Source organism: Thalassophryne amazonica, chromosome 4, assembly GCF_902500255.1.
Source record: "Thalassophryne amazonica chromosome 4, fThaAma1.1, whole genome shotgun sequence".
NCBI classification, from domain to species: domain Eukaryota; kingdom Metazoa; phylum Chordata; class Actinopteri; order Batrachoidiformes; family Batrachoididae; genus Thalassophryne; species Thalassophryne amazonica.
This window is the reverse complement of record NC_047106.1, coordinates 142,774,174-142,793,349: the sequence shown is the minus strand read 5'-3', so window position 1 is coordinate 142,793,349 and position 19,176 is coordinate 142,774,174. Positions and strand designations below refer to the sequence as shown.

At 46.8% G+C, this 19,176-nt stretch overlaps 1 protein-coding gene across 1 annotated transcript in view; it reads right to left on the bottom strand.

The window, feature by feature from the left end:
• wdr62 (WD repeat domain 62) overlaps positions 1 to 18,384 on the bottom strand; it is a 206,245-nt gene extending 187,861 nt beyond the window's left edge. The window contains exons 1-5 of the mRNA XM_034168870.1: positions 18,182 to 18,384; positions 10,705 to 10,796; positions 10,546 to 10,608; positions 3,066 to 3,123; positions 2,824 to 2,991 (exon numbers count right to left, since the gene is read on the bottom strand). Coding sequence (XP_034024761.1) covers positions 2,824 to 2,991; positions 3,066 to 3,123; positions 10,546 to 10,608; positions 10,705 to 10,796; positions 18,182 to 18,298 — 498 coding nt within the window. The 5' untranslated portion in view covers positions 18,299 to 18,384. The remainder of the gene's footprint in view (positions 1 to 2,823; positions 2,992 to 3,065; positions 3,124 to 10,545; positions 10,609 to 10,704; positions 10,797 to 18,181) is intronic.
• Positions 18,385 to 19,176: the final 792 nt, after the last annotated feature.

Below are 19,176 nucleotides of genomic sequence, written 5' to 3'. Positions count from 1 at the left end.
TTTGTACAAATGACAGAATTGACATTAATGGAGTTATTCTATCTGTATTCACACAAAACCATAAGTCAGCATGACTTTATTTTCCAAGACCTCCGCCTGACCGGAGTGTTGTGATTAGTAGAGAGCTGAGCTTTGTGGCTACTCTCAGCTTCCTTCTGTGCTGGAAGCCATGTAGTGAACAAGAGCTTCCAGCAGGAGGCAGGATATTCAAACATAGAAGTGCTGACTCATTGTTTAGGTCTGTTGTCACTTTTGATGCTTCCAAAAGCGATCGTGGTGTTAAAACTCAAATTTAGCTTGTTAGTAGTTGCAAATGTACCAGAGACAATACTGGAATTTATCGGTTATCTGTAACTTCCGATACATTTTTGGGTGGTTTATCGTTTTATCTTTATCAAAGATAACTTTTCAGTTATCTGATTATCTGTTATCGAAGTTAATTTTTTGGTTATCTGTGCCCACCACTGAATTTAACCAACTTTCCTTCATGCTACACGGACATAGAGCAGTAAAGTAAATAATTACAAACTAACTGTGCTTTAAACTGCTTCTAAAGCAAGGTACATTAGCAATTGGTAGCTTTCAGTAAACATTTCACAGTTTACAAGTTGCTCCATACCGACAGGCTGTGTGCTCCTGACGATGGGTTAATGATAAGTAACCGCACATGGTCAGTTTTAATGACCGTCATGTACCAAACATAATAAAGGATTACGGGGATATATATAAACTTACAACTGAAATGACTGGATAAAATGAATTACTCTTAATATTTTAACCAGATTCCCATACCAATGAAATTTTTACTGTTTTATTAACCAGTGACCCAAAGAACCGAACAGCCATGAAGCCACCACCATGTGGGAAAGGCGTAGAGGGGGCCATGTCTAATGGTGGAGGTTTGGGGGGGCCTGCCCCCGGAAAATTTTATTAAATGGGAGATTCTAGGAGCAAATCTGGGCATATATGAGACCAAATTCCACATTGCTGTACAGTGCATTCAGTTTGGAGTCTTCATGTGCATTATTTCTAAGCTGCCGTCAGCATGAAGCACCTACACAAAACGCCTCGTCTGGAACGTGTTCATATATTAATAGGAACATTAAAGCCATCCGTTTTCTTTATTCCATTCTTTGTAAAGTCCAAAGCTTTTTCTGTGTGGCAACCCGGTTGAAAGAGGAGGAAAGTGAGCTTTCTGAACCGGACAACAGTCATGTGACTTTATTTCAGTCTCTGCAATAGTTAAAAAAAATAAATAAATGTATTTTTCATGGCTGTGTTGTTTCCCAGTGAAAGGTGCAAATTATCCACTGGTCATTTTTCTGCTGATCAGTTTATGCTGTCTGCTTGAATGAGGGAGAAATGTGTGCATACGTGATCTCTCAACCAAGTGGTGCTGTAAGAAGGACACACACCATGAATAATGCCCAATCAGGACTCTTGTGACATACAGGTGACATACAGGTGACTAGCACATGGTTTGTCTACAAGCCATGGAGAGTGGAGATGGAGCTGGCCCCTCTGATCAATGCCTACCCCCCAGAATTTGACACCGGATTTACACTGATCTCAAAAACGTTTCCTGGCAAGACAAAAAACGAGGCAAACTGCTGATCCGCGGGAAATTGGAACTTCTGGCGAAGTGGCAAATCTGACAGCAAGAATTTGTACTTACATGACTAGCCGCCCGATGAAAACTCGCTCGGGCTGCATTGAATGTCTGGTTTTGTTTTGTCTCTAATTTGCTTCTAACATTAAATTGACTTTATTGACAACGTTGACCCCTTTGAAAAGTGAACAAATTACATGTATTTGTATTGAGCTTGGCGATGTTTTCATCAGCCAAAACGGCCACCAGAGGGCGCTCAGGTAAAGTCTGCAGCAACCCATATACAGCGTCCAGCGCAGAGAGCAGGTGGAATTGTGTGCGCAAGAGGGCAGCCGCTCCACAAACAGGTCCTCGTAGCTGCCAGGTTCTGGGATAATGGACTTTTAGCAGCCTCGTAAGCACCACACACACACCTCTAAAACCTCGTACGCAAACTGTGCCACGCTGTTGTTGCTAAATTTTGAACTTCTTGAAATTAGCGCCACGCTCAGAGAGGAGCCTTGTTAACTGAAGATAGTGACTCTAAGAGCCAGGAAACTCCCACGATTGTTGAAGAAACCCTCTGGTAGCAAAGAAAACATGCTGCGTGGCTCATTATTCATCCTTCATTACTCAGTGGGACCAGGGCTTAATGGGCTTTTACAGCCTCGTCCCCACCACAAACATCCCTCTAAAATCCTCATTAGTCCTCGTAGTACCTCGTACACAAACTGTCCCGCGTTGCTGTTGCTAAATTCTGAACTTATTGACATTAGCGCTACGCTCAGATGAGCCTCGTTAACCAAATATTCTGCCTCTCAGAGCCACTATTCTCCCATGACTGCTGTAATACCTCCTCTCATAGCAAAAAAAGCACACCGAGAGACTCATTCACTGTTCATTATTTGGTGGGACCAGGGCTTTACAGTCTGTGGCTCACAGAAAACCACATACTTGATTTTACCATTTTACTTTGCTGCACCAACATATAATTTACATCTCAATGCAAAAATAATGTCCTCGTTTGTTGTGAGCTAATTTGTAAACTGTAACATGCGCAGAGTCAAATGTTTGTCTTGTTTTACGCCTGGGTCACAGCGGGTCATCAGGCCCGTATGGTTCTGGACAGACTTGAAGTTCTCAAATGAAATTAGAGACATTTTAAAGAATTGATTGTCAGCAAAAAATGATCATCACTGCTGAGTATGTGTGTGTTCGTGTTCCAGACTCCTCACCCTCCAGTCCCACACACTGACGGTCATGTCGTGCTGGTACCCAACAGACACGATGTAGTCGCCAGCAGCCGAGAACGCCACACAGGCCACACCGTACTTATGGCTCTGGACCTCAGCCACCTGAGCGCCGTCCACGTCCCACAGACGCACACAGGGCAAGTGTCCACTCTGAGAGGACAGAACACGTCAGTCTGACCGTCTGCAGCAAGCACTTATCCTGAAACAGAAACTGTAGGGCTTACCTCACCAGTGGCCAGATATTTTCCGTCCCGAGAAAAAGCCACAGCGCTGAAGGGCTTCCTAAAGGAGAAACAAGTCACAACCAACCAAGATAAAGTATCACCACCACACAGTGTGACCTGTACGCAGTACGACCTGGTCACAGAGCCGATATGACCACCACACAGTGTGACCTGTACGCTGTACGACTTGGTCACAGAGCCGGTATGACCACCACACAGTGTGACCTGTACGCTGTACGACTTGGTCACAGAGCCGGTACGACCACCACACAGTGTGACCTGTACGCTGTACGACTTGGTCACAGAGCCGGTATGACCACCACACAGTGTGACCTGTACGCTGTACGACTTGGTCACAGAGCCGGTACGACCACCACACAGTGTGACCTGTACGCTGTACGACTTGGTCACAGAGCCGGTACGACCACCACACAGTGTGACCTGTACACAGTACGACTTGGTCACAGAGCCGGTACGACCACCACACAGTGTGACCTGTACGCTGTACGACCTGGTCACAGCACCAGTACAACCAGCACACAGTGTGACCTGTACACAGTACGACTTGGTCACAGAGCCGGTACGACCACCACACAGTGTGACTGACAGGCTGTATGACCCTGTCACAGTGCCGGTACGACCACCACAAAGTGTGACCTGTACGCTGTACGACCGGGTCACAGCGCCAGTACAACCAGCACACAGTGTGACCTGTACACTCTACGACCGGGTCACAGCGCCAGTACAACCAGCACACAGTGTGACCTGTACACTGTACGACCTGCTCACAGCGCCAGTACAACCAGCACACAGTGTGACCTGTAGACTGTACAACCTGGTCACAGCGCCAGTACAACCAGTACACAGTGTGACTGACAGGCTGTACAACCTGATCACAGCGCCGGTACGACCACCACACAGTGTGACCTGTACGCTGTAAGACCAGGTCACAGCGCCAGTACAACCGGCACACAATGTGACCTGTACGCTGTACGACCGGGTCACAGCACCAGTACAACCAGCACACAGTGTGACTGACAGGCTGTACGATCCTGTCACAGCGCTGGTTCGACCACCACACAGTGTGGCCTGTACGCTGTACGACCGGGTCACAGCGCCAGTACAACCAGCACATAGTGTGACCTGTACGCTGTACGACCGGGTCACAGCGCCAGTACAACCAGCACACAGTGTGACCTGTACGCTGTACAACCGGGTCACAGCGCCAGTACAACCAGCACACAGTGTGACCTGTACGCTGTACGACCGGGTCACAGCGCCAGTACAACCAGCACACAGTGTGACCTGTACGCTGTACGACCGGGTCACAGCGCCGGTACAACCAGCACACAGTGTGACCTGTACGCTGTACGACGGGGTCACAGCGCCGGTACAACCAGCACACAGTGTGACTGACAGGCTGTACGACCTGGTCACAGCGCCGATACAAGTAGCACACTGTGTGACTGACAGGCTGTACGACCGGGTCACAGCGCCGATACAAGTAGCACACTGTGTGACTGACAGGCTGTACGACCGGGTCACAGCGCCGATACAAGTAGCACACTGTGTGAGTGACAGGCTGTACGACCGGGTCACAGCGCCGGTACGACCAGCACACAGTGTGACTGACAGGCTGTACGACCTGGTCACAGCGCCAGTACGACCAGCACACAGTGTGACTGACAGGCTGTATGACCCTGTCACAGCGCCGGTACGACCACCACACATTGTGACCTGTACGCTGTACGACCAGGTCACAGCGCCAGTACAACCAGAACACAGTGTGACTGACAGGCTGTACGACCTGGTCACAGCGCCAGTACGACCAGCACACAGTGTGACTGACAGGCTGTATGACCCTGTCACAGCGTCGGTACGACCACCACACATTGTGACCTGTACGCTGTACGACCAGGTCACAGCGCCAGTACAACCAGAACACAGTGTGACTGACAGGCTGTACGACCTGGTCACAGCGCTGGTACGAATCGCACACAATGTGACCTGCACGCTGTATGACCGGGTCACAGCACCAATACAACTAGCACACAGTGTGACTGACAGGCTGTATGACCTGGTCACAGCGCCGGTACGACCAGCACACAGTGTGACCTGTACGCAGTACGACTTGGTCACAGAGCCGGTACAACCACCACACAGTGTGACTGAGAGGCTGTACAACCCTTTCACAGCACCGGTACGACCACCACACAGTGTGACCTGTACGCTGTACAACCGGGTCACAGCGCCAATACGACCAGCACACAGTGTGACTGACAGGCTGTACGACCCTGTCACAGCGCCGGTACGACCACCACACATTGTGACTGACAGGCTGTACGACCTGGTCACAGCGCCGATACAACGAGCACACAGTGTGACTGACAGGCTGTACGACTTGGTCACAGTGCCGGTACGACCACCACAGAGTGTGACTAACAGGCTTTACGACCCTGTCACAGTGCCGGTACGACCAGCACACAGTGTGACTGACATGCTTTACGACCCTGTCACAGCGCCGGTACGACCAGCACACAGTGTGACCTGTACGCTGTACGACCGGGTCACAGCGCCAGTACGACCAGCACACAGTGTGACTGACAGGCTGTACGACCCTGTCACAGCGCCTGTACGACCACCACACATTGTGACCTGTACGCTGTACGACCAGGTCACAGCGCCAGTACAACCAGCACACAGTGTGACTGACAGGCTGTACGACCTGGTCACAGCGCCGGTACGAATCGCACACAATGTGACCTGTACGCTGTATGACCGGGTCATAGCACTGATACAACTAGCACACAGTGTGACTGACAGGCTGTACGACCGGGTCACCGGGTCTGGAGGGACTACATCTCTCGGCTGGCTTGGGAACGCCTTGGGGTTCCCCCGGAAGAGCTGGGGGAGGTGTGTGTGGATCGGGAGGTCTGGGCGGCTTTGCTTGAGCTGCTGCCCCCGCGACCCGACACAGCATAAAGCGGAAGAAAATGGATGGATGGATTACTTTTTCAAAGTAACTGTGGCAACACGGACTATGAACAATCAAATTTCCCCAAACCAGATCAGTCAAAGTCCAGGTCAACAAACACCATCACTGGAGCTGTGGACCAACACGGTGCTGATGGAAACTGGACTAATTCAGACAGACAGTCAGAGCAAGACAAGGACCAGCAGAGAACAGGACAAGGACAGGCAGAGACAGACAGGTACAGAGAAAGAGACAGAGAGAGCAAGACAAGGACAGGCAGAGACAGACAGGTACAGAGAGACAGACAGACAGAGAGCAAGACAAGGACGGACAGAGACAGGTACAGAGAGACAGACAGGCAGAGAGCAAGACAAGGACAGGCAGAGACAGACAGGTACAGAGAAAGAGACAGAGAGAGCAAGACAAGGACAGGCAGAGACAGACAGGTACAGAGAAAGAGACAGAGAGAGCAAGACAAGGACAGGCAGAGACAGACAGGTACAGAGAAAGAGACAGAGAGAGCAAGACAAGGACAGGCAGAGACAGACAGGTACAGAGAACGAGACAGACAGAGAACAAGACAAGGACAGACAGACAGACAGGTACAGAGAGAGCAAGACAAAGACAGGCAGAGAGACAGACAGAGAACAAGACAGAGACAGACAGGTATAGAGAAAGAGACAGACAGCAAGACAAGGACAGGCAGAGACAGACAGGTACAGAGAAAGAGACAGAGACAGCAAGACAAAGACAGAACAAGACAAGGACAGACAGGTACAGAGAAAGAGAGAGAGAGCAAGACAAAGACAGGCAGAGACAGACAGACAGCGAGCAAGACAAGGACGGACAGAGACAGACAGGTACAGAGAAAGAGACAGAGAGCAAGACAAGGACAGGTAGAGACAGACAGGTACAGAGAAAGAGACAGAGAGAGCAGGACAAAGACAGGCAGAGACAGACAGGTACAGAGAAAGAGACAGAGAGAGCAAGACAAAGACAGGCAGAGAGAGACAGACAGACAGAGAACAAGACAAGGACAGACAGAGAGACAGGTACAGAGAAAGAGAGACAGAGAACAAGACAAGGACAGGCAGAGACAGACAGGTACAGAGAAAGAGACAGACAGAGAACAAGACAAGGATAGGCAGAGACAGACAGGTACAGAGAAAGAGACAGAGAGAGCAAGACAAGGACAGGCAGAGACAGACAGACAGAGAGCAAGACAAGGACGGACAGAGACAGACAGAGAGAGAGAAAGACAAGGACAGAGAGAGAGCAAGAGAAGGACAGACAGAGACAGACAGGTACAGAGAGCAAGACAAGGACAGACAGAGACAGACAGGTACAGAGAGCAAGACAAGGACAGACAGAGACAGACAGACAGACAGCAAGACAAGGACGGACAGAGAGAGAGACAGGTACAGAGACAGACAGACAGAGAGAAAGACAAGGACAGAGAAAGAGCAAGACAAGGACAGACAGAGACAGACAGGTACAGAGAGCAAGACAAGGACAGACAGACAGAGAGAGAGAATTGAATTTAAAACTTATCTTTTTTTTACATGACATCCACAATACTTTTAAAGTTTGTTTGTTTGTGGAACAGGTCCTTGTCATGGACGCTGTCCCTCTCCCTCAAACACAAACCCAAGAAATTGAGCACCAAGCTGCTGGTTTTTACTGAGGGCAGAACCTACATAATGTATGTCCTCAAAAGTGTCCACATTGTGACTTCATAAAACTTGAGGTCGACCCTGATAATGGCTGCCAAGAGTCCTTTCAGCATAAACTCAGGGTCCACTGACCCCTGACCCAGATCACAGTTCGTCTGAGTCTTCCAGATGTCCAGCTTGGCAAGTCCACAAAGCAGGTTGATTAAAACATGTACTGTCCTTTGCCATGAACAGCATCGTGGAGGACAGAACGCCTGTTGACTCCACCAACCTCACAACAGACGGCCCAGTTTGATGCAACCCGCCTCCTTCAGGTGGGACCACAGAGTAGCAGAAGACAACCAGGGCAAGCTACAAAGACCACTGCAGAAAAGAGACTCCTCAAACAGCCACATCCCTGGTCTCACAGTGTTGTCCCTGCGAACAGCGAGGACCTGCCATGCCTGGAGAACGGACCGGTAAAAAAGGTGTATTCCATGTTGACATCCTGCCGATGTAGGAGAAAAAAAAATACTTGTTGCAAACAGGACCTGCCTCCATCTTCAGCAAGAAACAAACCAGGGGTGGACAACAGTCTTTGGGCGGCCTGCCATCTGAAAGTCAACACCCGAGAAGCAATGTCCACCAGCCCCTGTCCTCTTGCGTGAAGCAGCAAGTATAGTGCGGAAACTCTGATCCAGTTATAACAAGACAAGAAAAAGTCCACCACTAAACACTGCAACTGCTCAATAAGGCCCCGAGGTGGAAGGAGGACAGACAGTTTGTGCCATAGCGCCAAAGCAACCAAGTTATTGGTGACTCGCCCCCTATAGGACATCTGGGGCAGCAACCATTTTAATTTGGACAGTCTGGCACACACATTCGCCACTAAGCTCCCAATTCTTCTTCTGATGATAATCATCTGTCTCCCCAAAAACTTCATACACCCTGATCCCACCTCAAGTCTTGTGACAGACAGGGAGCAGACCCTTCCTGCCACCTCCCCATCAAGACAGCCTCACACAGTTAACGTTTGCAGAGGCTGCCACCTCCATAGAGTCGTCAGCTGTCTTTCAAACCATCTACATCTGCCCAATTTGTAACAAAGACAGTGATGTCATCTGCATAAGCAGATCACACCAGAGAAGACACATGGAAATGAGGTAGAACAAATCCAGACAGCTTGACCCCAATTCAGCAAAAAGCAGCTCTATGGCTAAGGAGTCCAGCTGACCTGAGATGGGACAGCTCTGTCTGATGCCCCACATGACTGGGACTGGGCAACTCAATCCTCCCCCAACCTTAACCAAACAAGAAGCCCCGTTCTACACAACCACAACAAATGAAATAAACCCTTCACCAAAACCAAACACCCTCAGAGTGGGAAAAAAAACCCCGTGATGAACCCGGTCAAAAGCCTTTTCCTGATCAAGTGACACAAAAGCACAAAACAAATCCTCAGTATGACACAAATCAAACAAATCCCTCATCAGAAAAAGGCTGTCCATAATAGTCCCATCAGGTACACAATAAGACTGGTCTGTGTGAACTACGAGGTCCAGGACACCTTTCAACCCGTTTGTCGCCGAGTGAATGGTTCCCCTAAAAACTGGTCCCCCCCAGTCTTACTGCGTATGCGTCATTTTGGAGCGTCAGCAGCGGTTCACTGATTATCACCTCGTTTCTGCTTCAAACTGCTTCCAGTCATCATCTGTCTCAGCGACAGATATCTCAAGCGTTTGCACAACAATCATTTCCACTTAAATTCAGCATTATTTCATCATAAAAGCGATCAGAGCGCCACAGCAGCACGTCTCAGTCTGACTCTCTGAGTCTGACTCTCGACATCCACAGCAATCAAAGGGAATAATGTGGTTATTAACCATCAGATGACAAAGTAAAACCTCTTGAATCATTCTAAAGTCGTCCCGCCCGCTCCGAGAACTCATTATGTGCACAGATATTCATGAACACAACAGTCAGGCCCTCAACCCGAGTCCTGACCAACAGAACCCAACCCCGCACCATCTCAGTGGTGGACAAAACCAGAGTGTTAAGATGAGGAGAAAACAGGACTGTCCCCTCAGGCACAGAGTCCAGTCAACCTGATTCTCTGGGTCAGAGTGAGTCTCCTGCAGGAACAACACCTGTAACCCCGTCTGTTCAAAGAGCTCAGACCAAAGCCGTGCTCTGCCCGTCCCTCCACCGCTCATGTTCCAAGAGCCCACCTTCAGATGCTGCATGTGGACTGAGCGGAGACAGACAGAACACCCGGTGAGACACACGCAGACTCGATCAGGTGGATTTATGACCTCTGAGACCTCTCACTTTTCATAATTATTATTTTGGACTTGTGAATCAATTAAATTATTTTGGAAATGTTCTATGTGAATTTACTTAGAGACCTTTTTTATAATGTGCCTGATAACCTACATCAAATTTAATATCCATAAATGTAAAACACTGCAAAAAGACTTTCCCCTGGACTTTACCCTACGTCTGTCTGTGTGGACATCTGCCCTGTACCCAGTCCACGCTCACCCTGCAGGTGGTGCTTTTGGGCTGAGCCCGACCAAGCCTCACAGGTGGAACTGGCTTTGACCCTGAAGAACCAGGGTCAAAGCCATACAAGCCCCTCCCCTTCAGCGCCAGTGTTCAGACTCCTCCCACCAGCTCCACCACACGTGTGCTGAATGGAGAGCTGACGGTGCTGCTCTCCAGAAAATAAAACTGGCTGCAGTTGATCAGAAAAAGCATTTTGGAGCGATTTAACATTTGAGTGGAACGCCGCTCGGATTAAACGAGACGCGGTTGTGTCGCCGTCAGTGGCGGCGCAGCGCGTGAGGACTGGTACCTGGACGTGTTGATGATGTGTGCTTGCATGTTGGTCTTTGGCTGGAGCAGCACAATGATGCACCTGGAACACAAACAGGACTGAAGTACATTAGAAGCCCTACTGATGTGCTTACAGCGCCACCTACAGCCCAGCATCATATTTTCAGATGTGACTTACCCAGCGGTGTAGGCTAGTAATCCAGAGTTGGGGTCGCAGGTCAAACTGCTGCTGTTTGCAGTGGTGATGCCCAGAACTTTCTCCAGGCACACCTGAACACACACACACACACACACACACACACACACACACACACACACACACACACACACACACACACACACACACACACACACACACACACACACACACACACACACACCCACCCCTCAGTCAGAAACCAGCAGATACTTCTTAAAGCCATTAAACATGGGAACCCTGTCGTTAACTGGTTCCAGGACTGACAGTAACAGACAGCAACATGTGGACACTGGTCTCACATTGTCTACCTCAACAAAAGGGGTATGTGGTGTACCTCAAGGTTCAATACTGTGCTCACTGCTGCACTTTTTTTTCTTTCAAAATGTTTATTGCCTTTTTCATTTTATACACAATTTCATACAAAGGGACGACAAACAAATAATAGAATAAATAAGGTGATAAACAAACCAACCAACAAACAAAAACTGTGGCCCATACAGATGGTGACATTTTTAAGTTCAAAATATAAATGCTCTTTTAACAATAGATGAAGTTTCCAGTCCCATGTATGTCATGTAAAGTTCCCAAGTTTTATGGAAGGTGTCATCCTTGTGGTGTAGTCAACAGGTGAGATAGTCCATGGAAACATAACTGAAAACACTCTTATGCCATTGTGTCCTATTGAGAATCTGGTCTGAAACCCAATTAATAAGCAAACACTTTCTGGCACAAAAAGTGAGCATTGGGTACAGCTTCTAATGAAATCTGTCAGTGACGATAGGATCAGTTAACCCAAGCAACAGAAAAAAGGGCTGCAGTTCAGACTGATTGAGAATATTTTGTTCAGTTCCTGTCCGATTATCTCCCAGAAATGTTGTACAACCCCAATTCCAATGACGAAAACCAACACTGAATGCCCGTGACCTTCGATCCCTCAGGCAGCACTTCATTAAAAACCAACATCGTTGTGTAAAGGATCTTACCACGTGGGCTCAGGAACACTTCAGAAAACTACTGTCAGTTAACACAGTTCGTCACTACATCTACAAGTGCAAGTTAAAACTCCAACATACAAAGTGAAAGCCAAACATCAACAACATCCAGAAACACCGCAACTTACACATCTGTGATGGCACCATCAATGCTGAAAGGTACATCCAGGTGTTGGAGCAACACATGCTGCCATCCAAGCAACGTCTTTTTCAGGGACATCCCTGCTTATTTCAGCAAGACAATGCCAAGCCACATTCTGCACATGTTACAACAGCGTGGCTTCGTAGTAAAAGAGTGCAGGTACTAGACTGGCCTGCCTGCAGTCCAGACCTGTCGCCCACTGAAAATGTATGGCGCATTATGAAGCGCAAAATACAACAACGGAGACCCCGGACTGTTGAACAACTGAAGTTGTACATCAAGCAAGGATGGGAAAGAATTCCACCTACAAAGCTTCAACAATTAGTGTCCTCAGTTCTCAAACGCTTATTGAGTGTTGTTAGAAGGAAAGGTGATGTAACACAGTGGTAAACATACCACTGTCCCAGCTTTTTTAAAACCTGTTGCAGGCATCCATTTCAAAATGAGCAAATACTTGCACAAAAACAATAAAGTTTATCAGTTTGAACATTAAATATCTTGTCTTTGTGGTGTATCCAATTGAATATAGGTTGAAGAGGATTTTGGGGTTTGTAATTGAGCACGACCAAAAGCAATGTGTGAGGGTACCATTCTCAACTTTACACTTTTAACACAACGGGGAAGAATCAGGCTTAAATTTATGGTGAAGATACGGAGACATGTGGGCTCTGTGGAGAATCATGAGTTGAGTCGCTCTCACTCTATTACAGACACAAAGTTTTCACATTGCTCCAAGTATCTTTCCACTCGTCCTCAGAAATTATACAGTTCAGTTCCTTCTCCCACAGTTCCCTCAAATGTGAGGTGTGGACTGTAGAGTACCTTTTAAGGATATTGTAGAATATTCTAATGGAGCCAGGTGACTGGTTTAAAAAAAAAAATTGCCTCTCTGTGTCCGATACGTCCTGATGTACAGACTGTGGAACAAACCTACGAATAAAATCTCTCGCCTGCAGATACAGATAAAGATCCCTCCAAGGAATATCAAATTTTTCTTTTAACTGATTAAAAGACATAAGAACATGATCCTCAAAAAAGTCCTTCAGTTCAGGTAAACCTTTACGGGCCCAATTTTGAAATCTATTAGCTGCCATAACTTAGCCTAGGCTCGTGTGTCATACATCACACTGACAAAGTGAGGAACCTTGGGGTAATTTTTGATCCTACGTTGTCCTTTGACCTCCACATTAGAGATATTATGAGGACTGATTTCTTCCACCTGCGAAATCTAGTGAAGATTTGTCCCATCCTGTCTATGGCTGATGCTGAGACCCTGATTCATGCGTTTATTTCTTCTCGATTGGACTACTGCAATGTTCTATTTTCTGGTTTACTGCAGTCCAGCATTAGGGGTCTCCAATTGGTTCAAAATGCTGCTGTCCTAACTCCCAAACGGAGGAAATCGAGCGATTGGGACCTCTAGCGGTAAAAAGAAACATCGGTCTGCGAACACGGGGCCGCTGGGGGGCGTGTCTGTCTTTCTCTACACAGTTATTGGCAAATGTGCAGCTCCATTCTTATTAAAAGTTCTCATCAGCCATTTACTGAGACGCTTGCTAACAGATGACAGTCTGAAATGTTCCACGCTGTGCTGGGCAGTTAAAGCGTCACTTGCCATCATCAAGAGCACCTCCGTCTAGCACGTGCATGTATTGCTCAGCCTCAGCGGGGTTATTAAACACTTTTCTCGATCCGCGACAGGTCACCTTCAGTTTAGGCGGGTAGATCAGCCTGTATTCTGCACCAACAGCCTGGAGACGCTTCTTCACTGCGTTGTATCCTCTGTTTACGGACCAGAGCCGCCAAAAAATCCTGGAAAAACAACACGGTTCTTCTTTGTGAGTTCCCAGGAGGCATCCATCACGCGTTGTTTGTCCTGTAGTTATGAAAACGAGCAACTACTGGTCTCAGCCTCTGTTCAGGCGAGGGTTTCGGACCGAGCGTGCAGTGATACATCCTAAGGCTGCAACAAACGATTATTTGGATCATCGATGAATCTGATGGGGTTTCAACACGATTAATCGATTAATCCGATTAGCGGGGATTTTTTAAAAATGTGCCAAGGAAACAGTTTTTCTCTCCATCACTTTATTTAACAACAGAACATTATTTGATAACTTAAAATACTTGAAAATCAACAAATAGTCAAATGTCCCTTGGCTGTTGAAATATAAAATAATAAAGAATAAAACAGTTTATAATAAAGAACAAAAATAATTATTTCAAATGGTATTGCTTTATCAAAGTGCTGAGTTGACATAAAACAACATTGAAACATATAAATGTTATAAAATATATGGTGAAAAAAGAGGCATTTTTGTTGCTGCAAATGAGCAATTAGCATAACCAGTTAACCATAAAACCTAAATCAAAAACTGTAGCCTGACTCATTATATGTGCAACATTCTCTGTATAACTTGTAAACTATGTGATCATTTCACAATGACACATGACTCATGTCACGTTCTCTAAAATTGTATTGTAGCATTATTAGTTATATTATTACTATTATTATTGTTGCTATTATTATTAATATATAAATAAAATAAATTTAAAAATATTATAATACAATAATAAGAGAGCTGACTCTTTTACGACAACAAACGCTGAGCCATTAATTATTATACAGAAAACAAATGCACAAACATGCTGAAATGCCAGCAGCTTAATGCTAACTTTAACACTGAAAACGCCATAGACATGCTAACACGTTAGCATTGGCGTTAGCATAAAATACATCTATCAACTGTTTCAGAAGACCATAACAGGTCAGTTTAACATAAAAAAGGGAAATATTCCTCACAGACATATGTTCTTTAGAGTTTTAATGGGGAAAAATTAAGATAAAGCGAAATAAAACAAATGAAACCAACGAAGCAGCAGCTCAAAGCACTCCATTGGTTCAAGATTCAAAGCAAAGATTGATTATATGGAAAAAACAAAACATTTGCGGTAAAACAAAATTATTTAGCAACTAATAGATGACTAAAGGAGTCAGTTGAGGTGGCTCTGGCATCTTTTCCGGATGCCCCCTGGACGCCTCGCTGGAGAGGTGTTCCGGGCAAGTCCCACTGGGAGGAGGCCCCGGGGAAGACCCAGGACACGCTGGAGGGACTACATCTCTCGGCTGGCTTGGGAACACCTTGGGGTTCCCCCGGAGGAGCTGGAGGAGGTGTGTGTGGATCGGGAGGTCTGGGCGGCTTTGCTTGAGCTGCTGCCCCCGCGACCCGACTCCGGATAAAGCGGAAGAAAATGATGGATGGATAGATGACTAAATTAGTTGACAACTATTTTAATAATCAATTTTAATCGATTAACTCGATTAATTGTTTCAGCGCTAATACATCCATTCTTCATTTTAATTTGCAGCACTTTGGGGAGCCAGCACTGGAAAAAGCGCATCGGGTCCGTGCCTTCCACATCCTCTGGCACTCCCAGAATACAGACATTCATTCTGCACCCCTGTTTCAGTGTAGGCTCTCAGTTGTCCAGGTGGTTTCCATAGTCGAGAAGCTTGAATCTTCGACTGGACTGGGTTGCTTGACGCGAGGACGTTTCGCTTCAAATCGCAGAAGCTTCCTCAGCTAAAATTCTTGTTCTGGTGGTCTGACTTCTGTCTTGCCTCTTGTAGAGAAGAATAAACAGAAGCCACAAAAGCAGAAACTCTTCTCTGTCTCTCCCTTATTTAGCAGGAGTGGGGGAAAAAAACTACAGAGGATCTTCAGACAGCACAAAATCCCAGTTTACTTTAAACCGGTTAACACCTTAAGACAGAAATTAGTTCACCTTAAGGACAGGATCCCTAGTTACAAACAGAGCCATGTAGTGTATTCTATCAGATGTCAGGAAAACTGTAATGAACACTACATAGGTGAGACTAAGCAACCTTTACACAAAAGGCTATACCAGCACCGCAGAGAGGGCGCCAGTGGACCTCAGTCTGCAGTTCATCTCCACCTTAAAGACACTAACCACAAGTTTGAGGACAAGGAAGTTAAAATCTTAGCAAGAGAAGAAATGGTTTGAGAGAGGAGTCAAGGAGGCATTCTATGTGAAACAGTTGAAACCCAGCCTTAACCGGGGAGGGGGTCTGAGACACACTTTGTGCCCTGTTTACAATGGGGTACTCAGGTCAAAGCAGTTTCAATCTTTTGTTCATGGTAATGAGTCATTCACATCATCAGGAGAGTCATCAAGGGAGCCATCAGGAAAGAAGTCCGTTCCATCATTAGGAGGGACAGCTGCCCTGTCATTAGGTGTGCTAACTAGAGCACAATAGGTGCTAATTAGAGATATTGTTTAGTCACTAGCCTATAGCAGTCTGCCTCTCTGTAGGAGGGCTCTGGTTAGGTTTAAAACTCCAGCTTTTGTGGCTTCTGTTTATTCTTCTCTACAAGAGGCAAGACAGAAGTCAGACTACCAGAGCAAGAATTTTAGCTGAGGAAGCTTCTGCGATTTGAAGCAAAACGTCCTCGCGTCAAGCAACCCAGTCCAGTTGAAGATTGAAGCTTCTCTATTCTGCACCCCTGTTCTCCATCTCGTCCACACGCTCGGCCAAAAAGTTCAGTCTTTTCCAAAACCTCAGCCTTGGCTTTAACTGGGTCCACTGCGTCCTCCAGTGCTGCAACCCTCTGCTCCGTATCCGTTAGCCTCTTTTCGTGGCTGTCCAACGTGTCAGTGTTTTTTTTTTTTGTTTTTTTTTTTTTTTTAAACAGCTCTAATACCAGTGCCAGTTTGTTATCCACAGCTTTGTGACACTTACTGTCACGTCATGCACCACGTCGTGCAGCAAGGCCTGGAGTCCGGCATCCCCCGTTCCGTGCTAGCATGCTGCTCCGCCACATTAGCACCATCTTCAGCCATGCTTACTTGCTGTTCGTCGGCAGCTTCCAAAGCCATGTTTTTCCTCCGAGGTTGTGCTTCTTGTCTCAGAAAATAGCTGTTAATGCTCATCTTAAGTTGATCTATCACTGGATCAATGGAGCTGTGGCCTTTCGTAGAGTTAGATGAGAACATTAATTTCTTTACTAGCACTCCTGGACCTGACTTCTCTCTACGTCGCCATTTTGAAGTCTTTAAGTCACGTTTTCATTGACAGGGCGCAGAGAGGATTTATCAGTGTGGCTATTGTGGAAAAGCTGCACTCCAGAGCCCAGTGTTTCACAGGCTGTGCCCACGTTCACGTGCATCCTGACTGACTGAGGATCACGCCGACCGCCTGCGCTTACGGCCCGGTGTCAGGGGAGTGCTGAGCTCCTGACACCGGGAAAGATCCAAAACCTGTCAAGATGTGAAAAAATAATTACCCAGGAAACAAAAAGGGATACACTAAATTTGACTATCTGCGTGGTGGTGCAGCGACATCGTGCCATTGCTTAGGGAGAGCCCTGGACTGATTACGACGATCTTTAAAAACGCAAAAGTACTTTTTATCTGATTCCTTAATTAATCCCAGAATAATCGATAGAGTACTCAATTACTAAAATAATCAATAGCTGCAGCCCTACTACTGTTGTCACTTGCAGGGGTCAAACCCGTCTGTACATCTTGACCACTCGTTATCTGGAAGCCAATCAGTCGACACCATCATCAGTATAAATCTGACACCAGACTGAAGGTCTTGTTTGGACAGACCAGAGATCTGAATTAAAACTGTTCTTACTTTAACTTGTTTCCATGGCAACAGTGCTGCCTGGTCTTCCGGCATCACTAAGAGAACTCAGAACCTTCTGCAGATCATCCAGAACAAAACAATGAGGTGTCTTTGAAATGTCCCTCTGACTGAGTTTCAGAAGAGTTTGGACAGGTGAGGATCTGACCAGTAATCCACAGTGATCCGCCTCAATATTTAACTTCTTAAAGCCGCTCAGCCGGCCCAGTCCTCTGGTCCGTCCTCTGGTCCTTTTGTGTCCCTGGTGTCTCAGCCCCATCAGGCCCGTTTTAAATGTCTGCCTCAAACTGTTTTAATCAGATCAGCTTTTGGAGGAGGTACTTCACCCTTTCATTACTAATTAATTCATTTTTAAGCACTGACGAGCATATATATATATATATATATATATATATATATATATATATATATAAATACTCCGGATATCTTTTTATATGACCTTTAAAATACTGTTTCGTATTTATAAGCTTTCATTGTCGTTTTATTGGTTTTCCATTTGACCACCAGGTGTCACTGTGGCAAAGCGTTCCGAACCTTCTACGAGCTCGAATCTTTTTCCGAAGCGATTGTTCCGTTTGGTTCGCTCGGTGGTCCTGACTTTATTTTGGGCCTGAGCTGGAACCATTCCGTCCGGCTCAGCAGGAACCTTACCCGGTTGGTCCCGCTCCTCTTCTGCTGGCTCTGTCGGGTCTTTTTGCGGACGCTGGGCGCTGTGGCGGAGTTTTGTCTCCTCTTTGTCGGCCCGCCGCACTCCGAAGATTCCGACATCACGGCTTCAAACCTCCTGTCAAAGTGGACCACACGGAACCGGATCGCGTGCGCTGGAAAGCCCAAAAACCCAATCCGCCGAAAAAGAAAAACTTAGATTGATGCGGGCGGGACACTGGTTCAAACTGAGACCCGCCCCCTCCAACGCCAGCCAATTGACAGCAGGGACCTCACATAGCCCCGCCCACTAGTGGGAGAGGGAGACAAATGCTGCATTCGGGGACAGCTGGAAATATCCGACACTAGTGTGTGGACTTTGTGTGTTGACTCGATGACTTTAATAAATAAATAAGCATGCAGGTTTTCAGTGGTGGGTACGATACTGCAAATCTATACTCAAGTCAAAGTACAATTACATGAAAATGATACACAATACAATTACTACCACAAAAACTTCAGTAATTACTACCATAAAAACGACTTGTTTAAAGGTAAAATTACCACCATACAAACAACTTGAGTAAAAGTGCAATTACTACCCGAAAAGAAATTCGACTAAAAGTACCAATACTGCTAGTTGAATTGTTTTACTTTTACCTTCGGTGGTGTAGGCGGGTGTGGAACACAACCCGTTTTGCTCTTCTCCGGATGAGGGACCAGACTATCTGCCATGCAGACCGGCACCGTACCCCAGCCCCCGTACCAGCAGGGTCAGGACTTGTAGCTCTCGGTCAAGGATGTGCCGCTTCAAGCAGAGAGCTAGCATCAAAGTTCCTCGGCCCTTTCTGCTTTGACAAGTTCGTCAACCCTACTGCAGTCAGGCTCAAAGTGCCACGTTGACTCCAAATTCACGTTTCACGTCTGTCATCTGAAGTCAGTTCATACCAGCAACCAGTACCCTCCAGCCGATTCCCTCCTCCCCCTCAGCTTGTCGATGG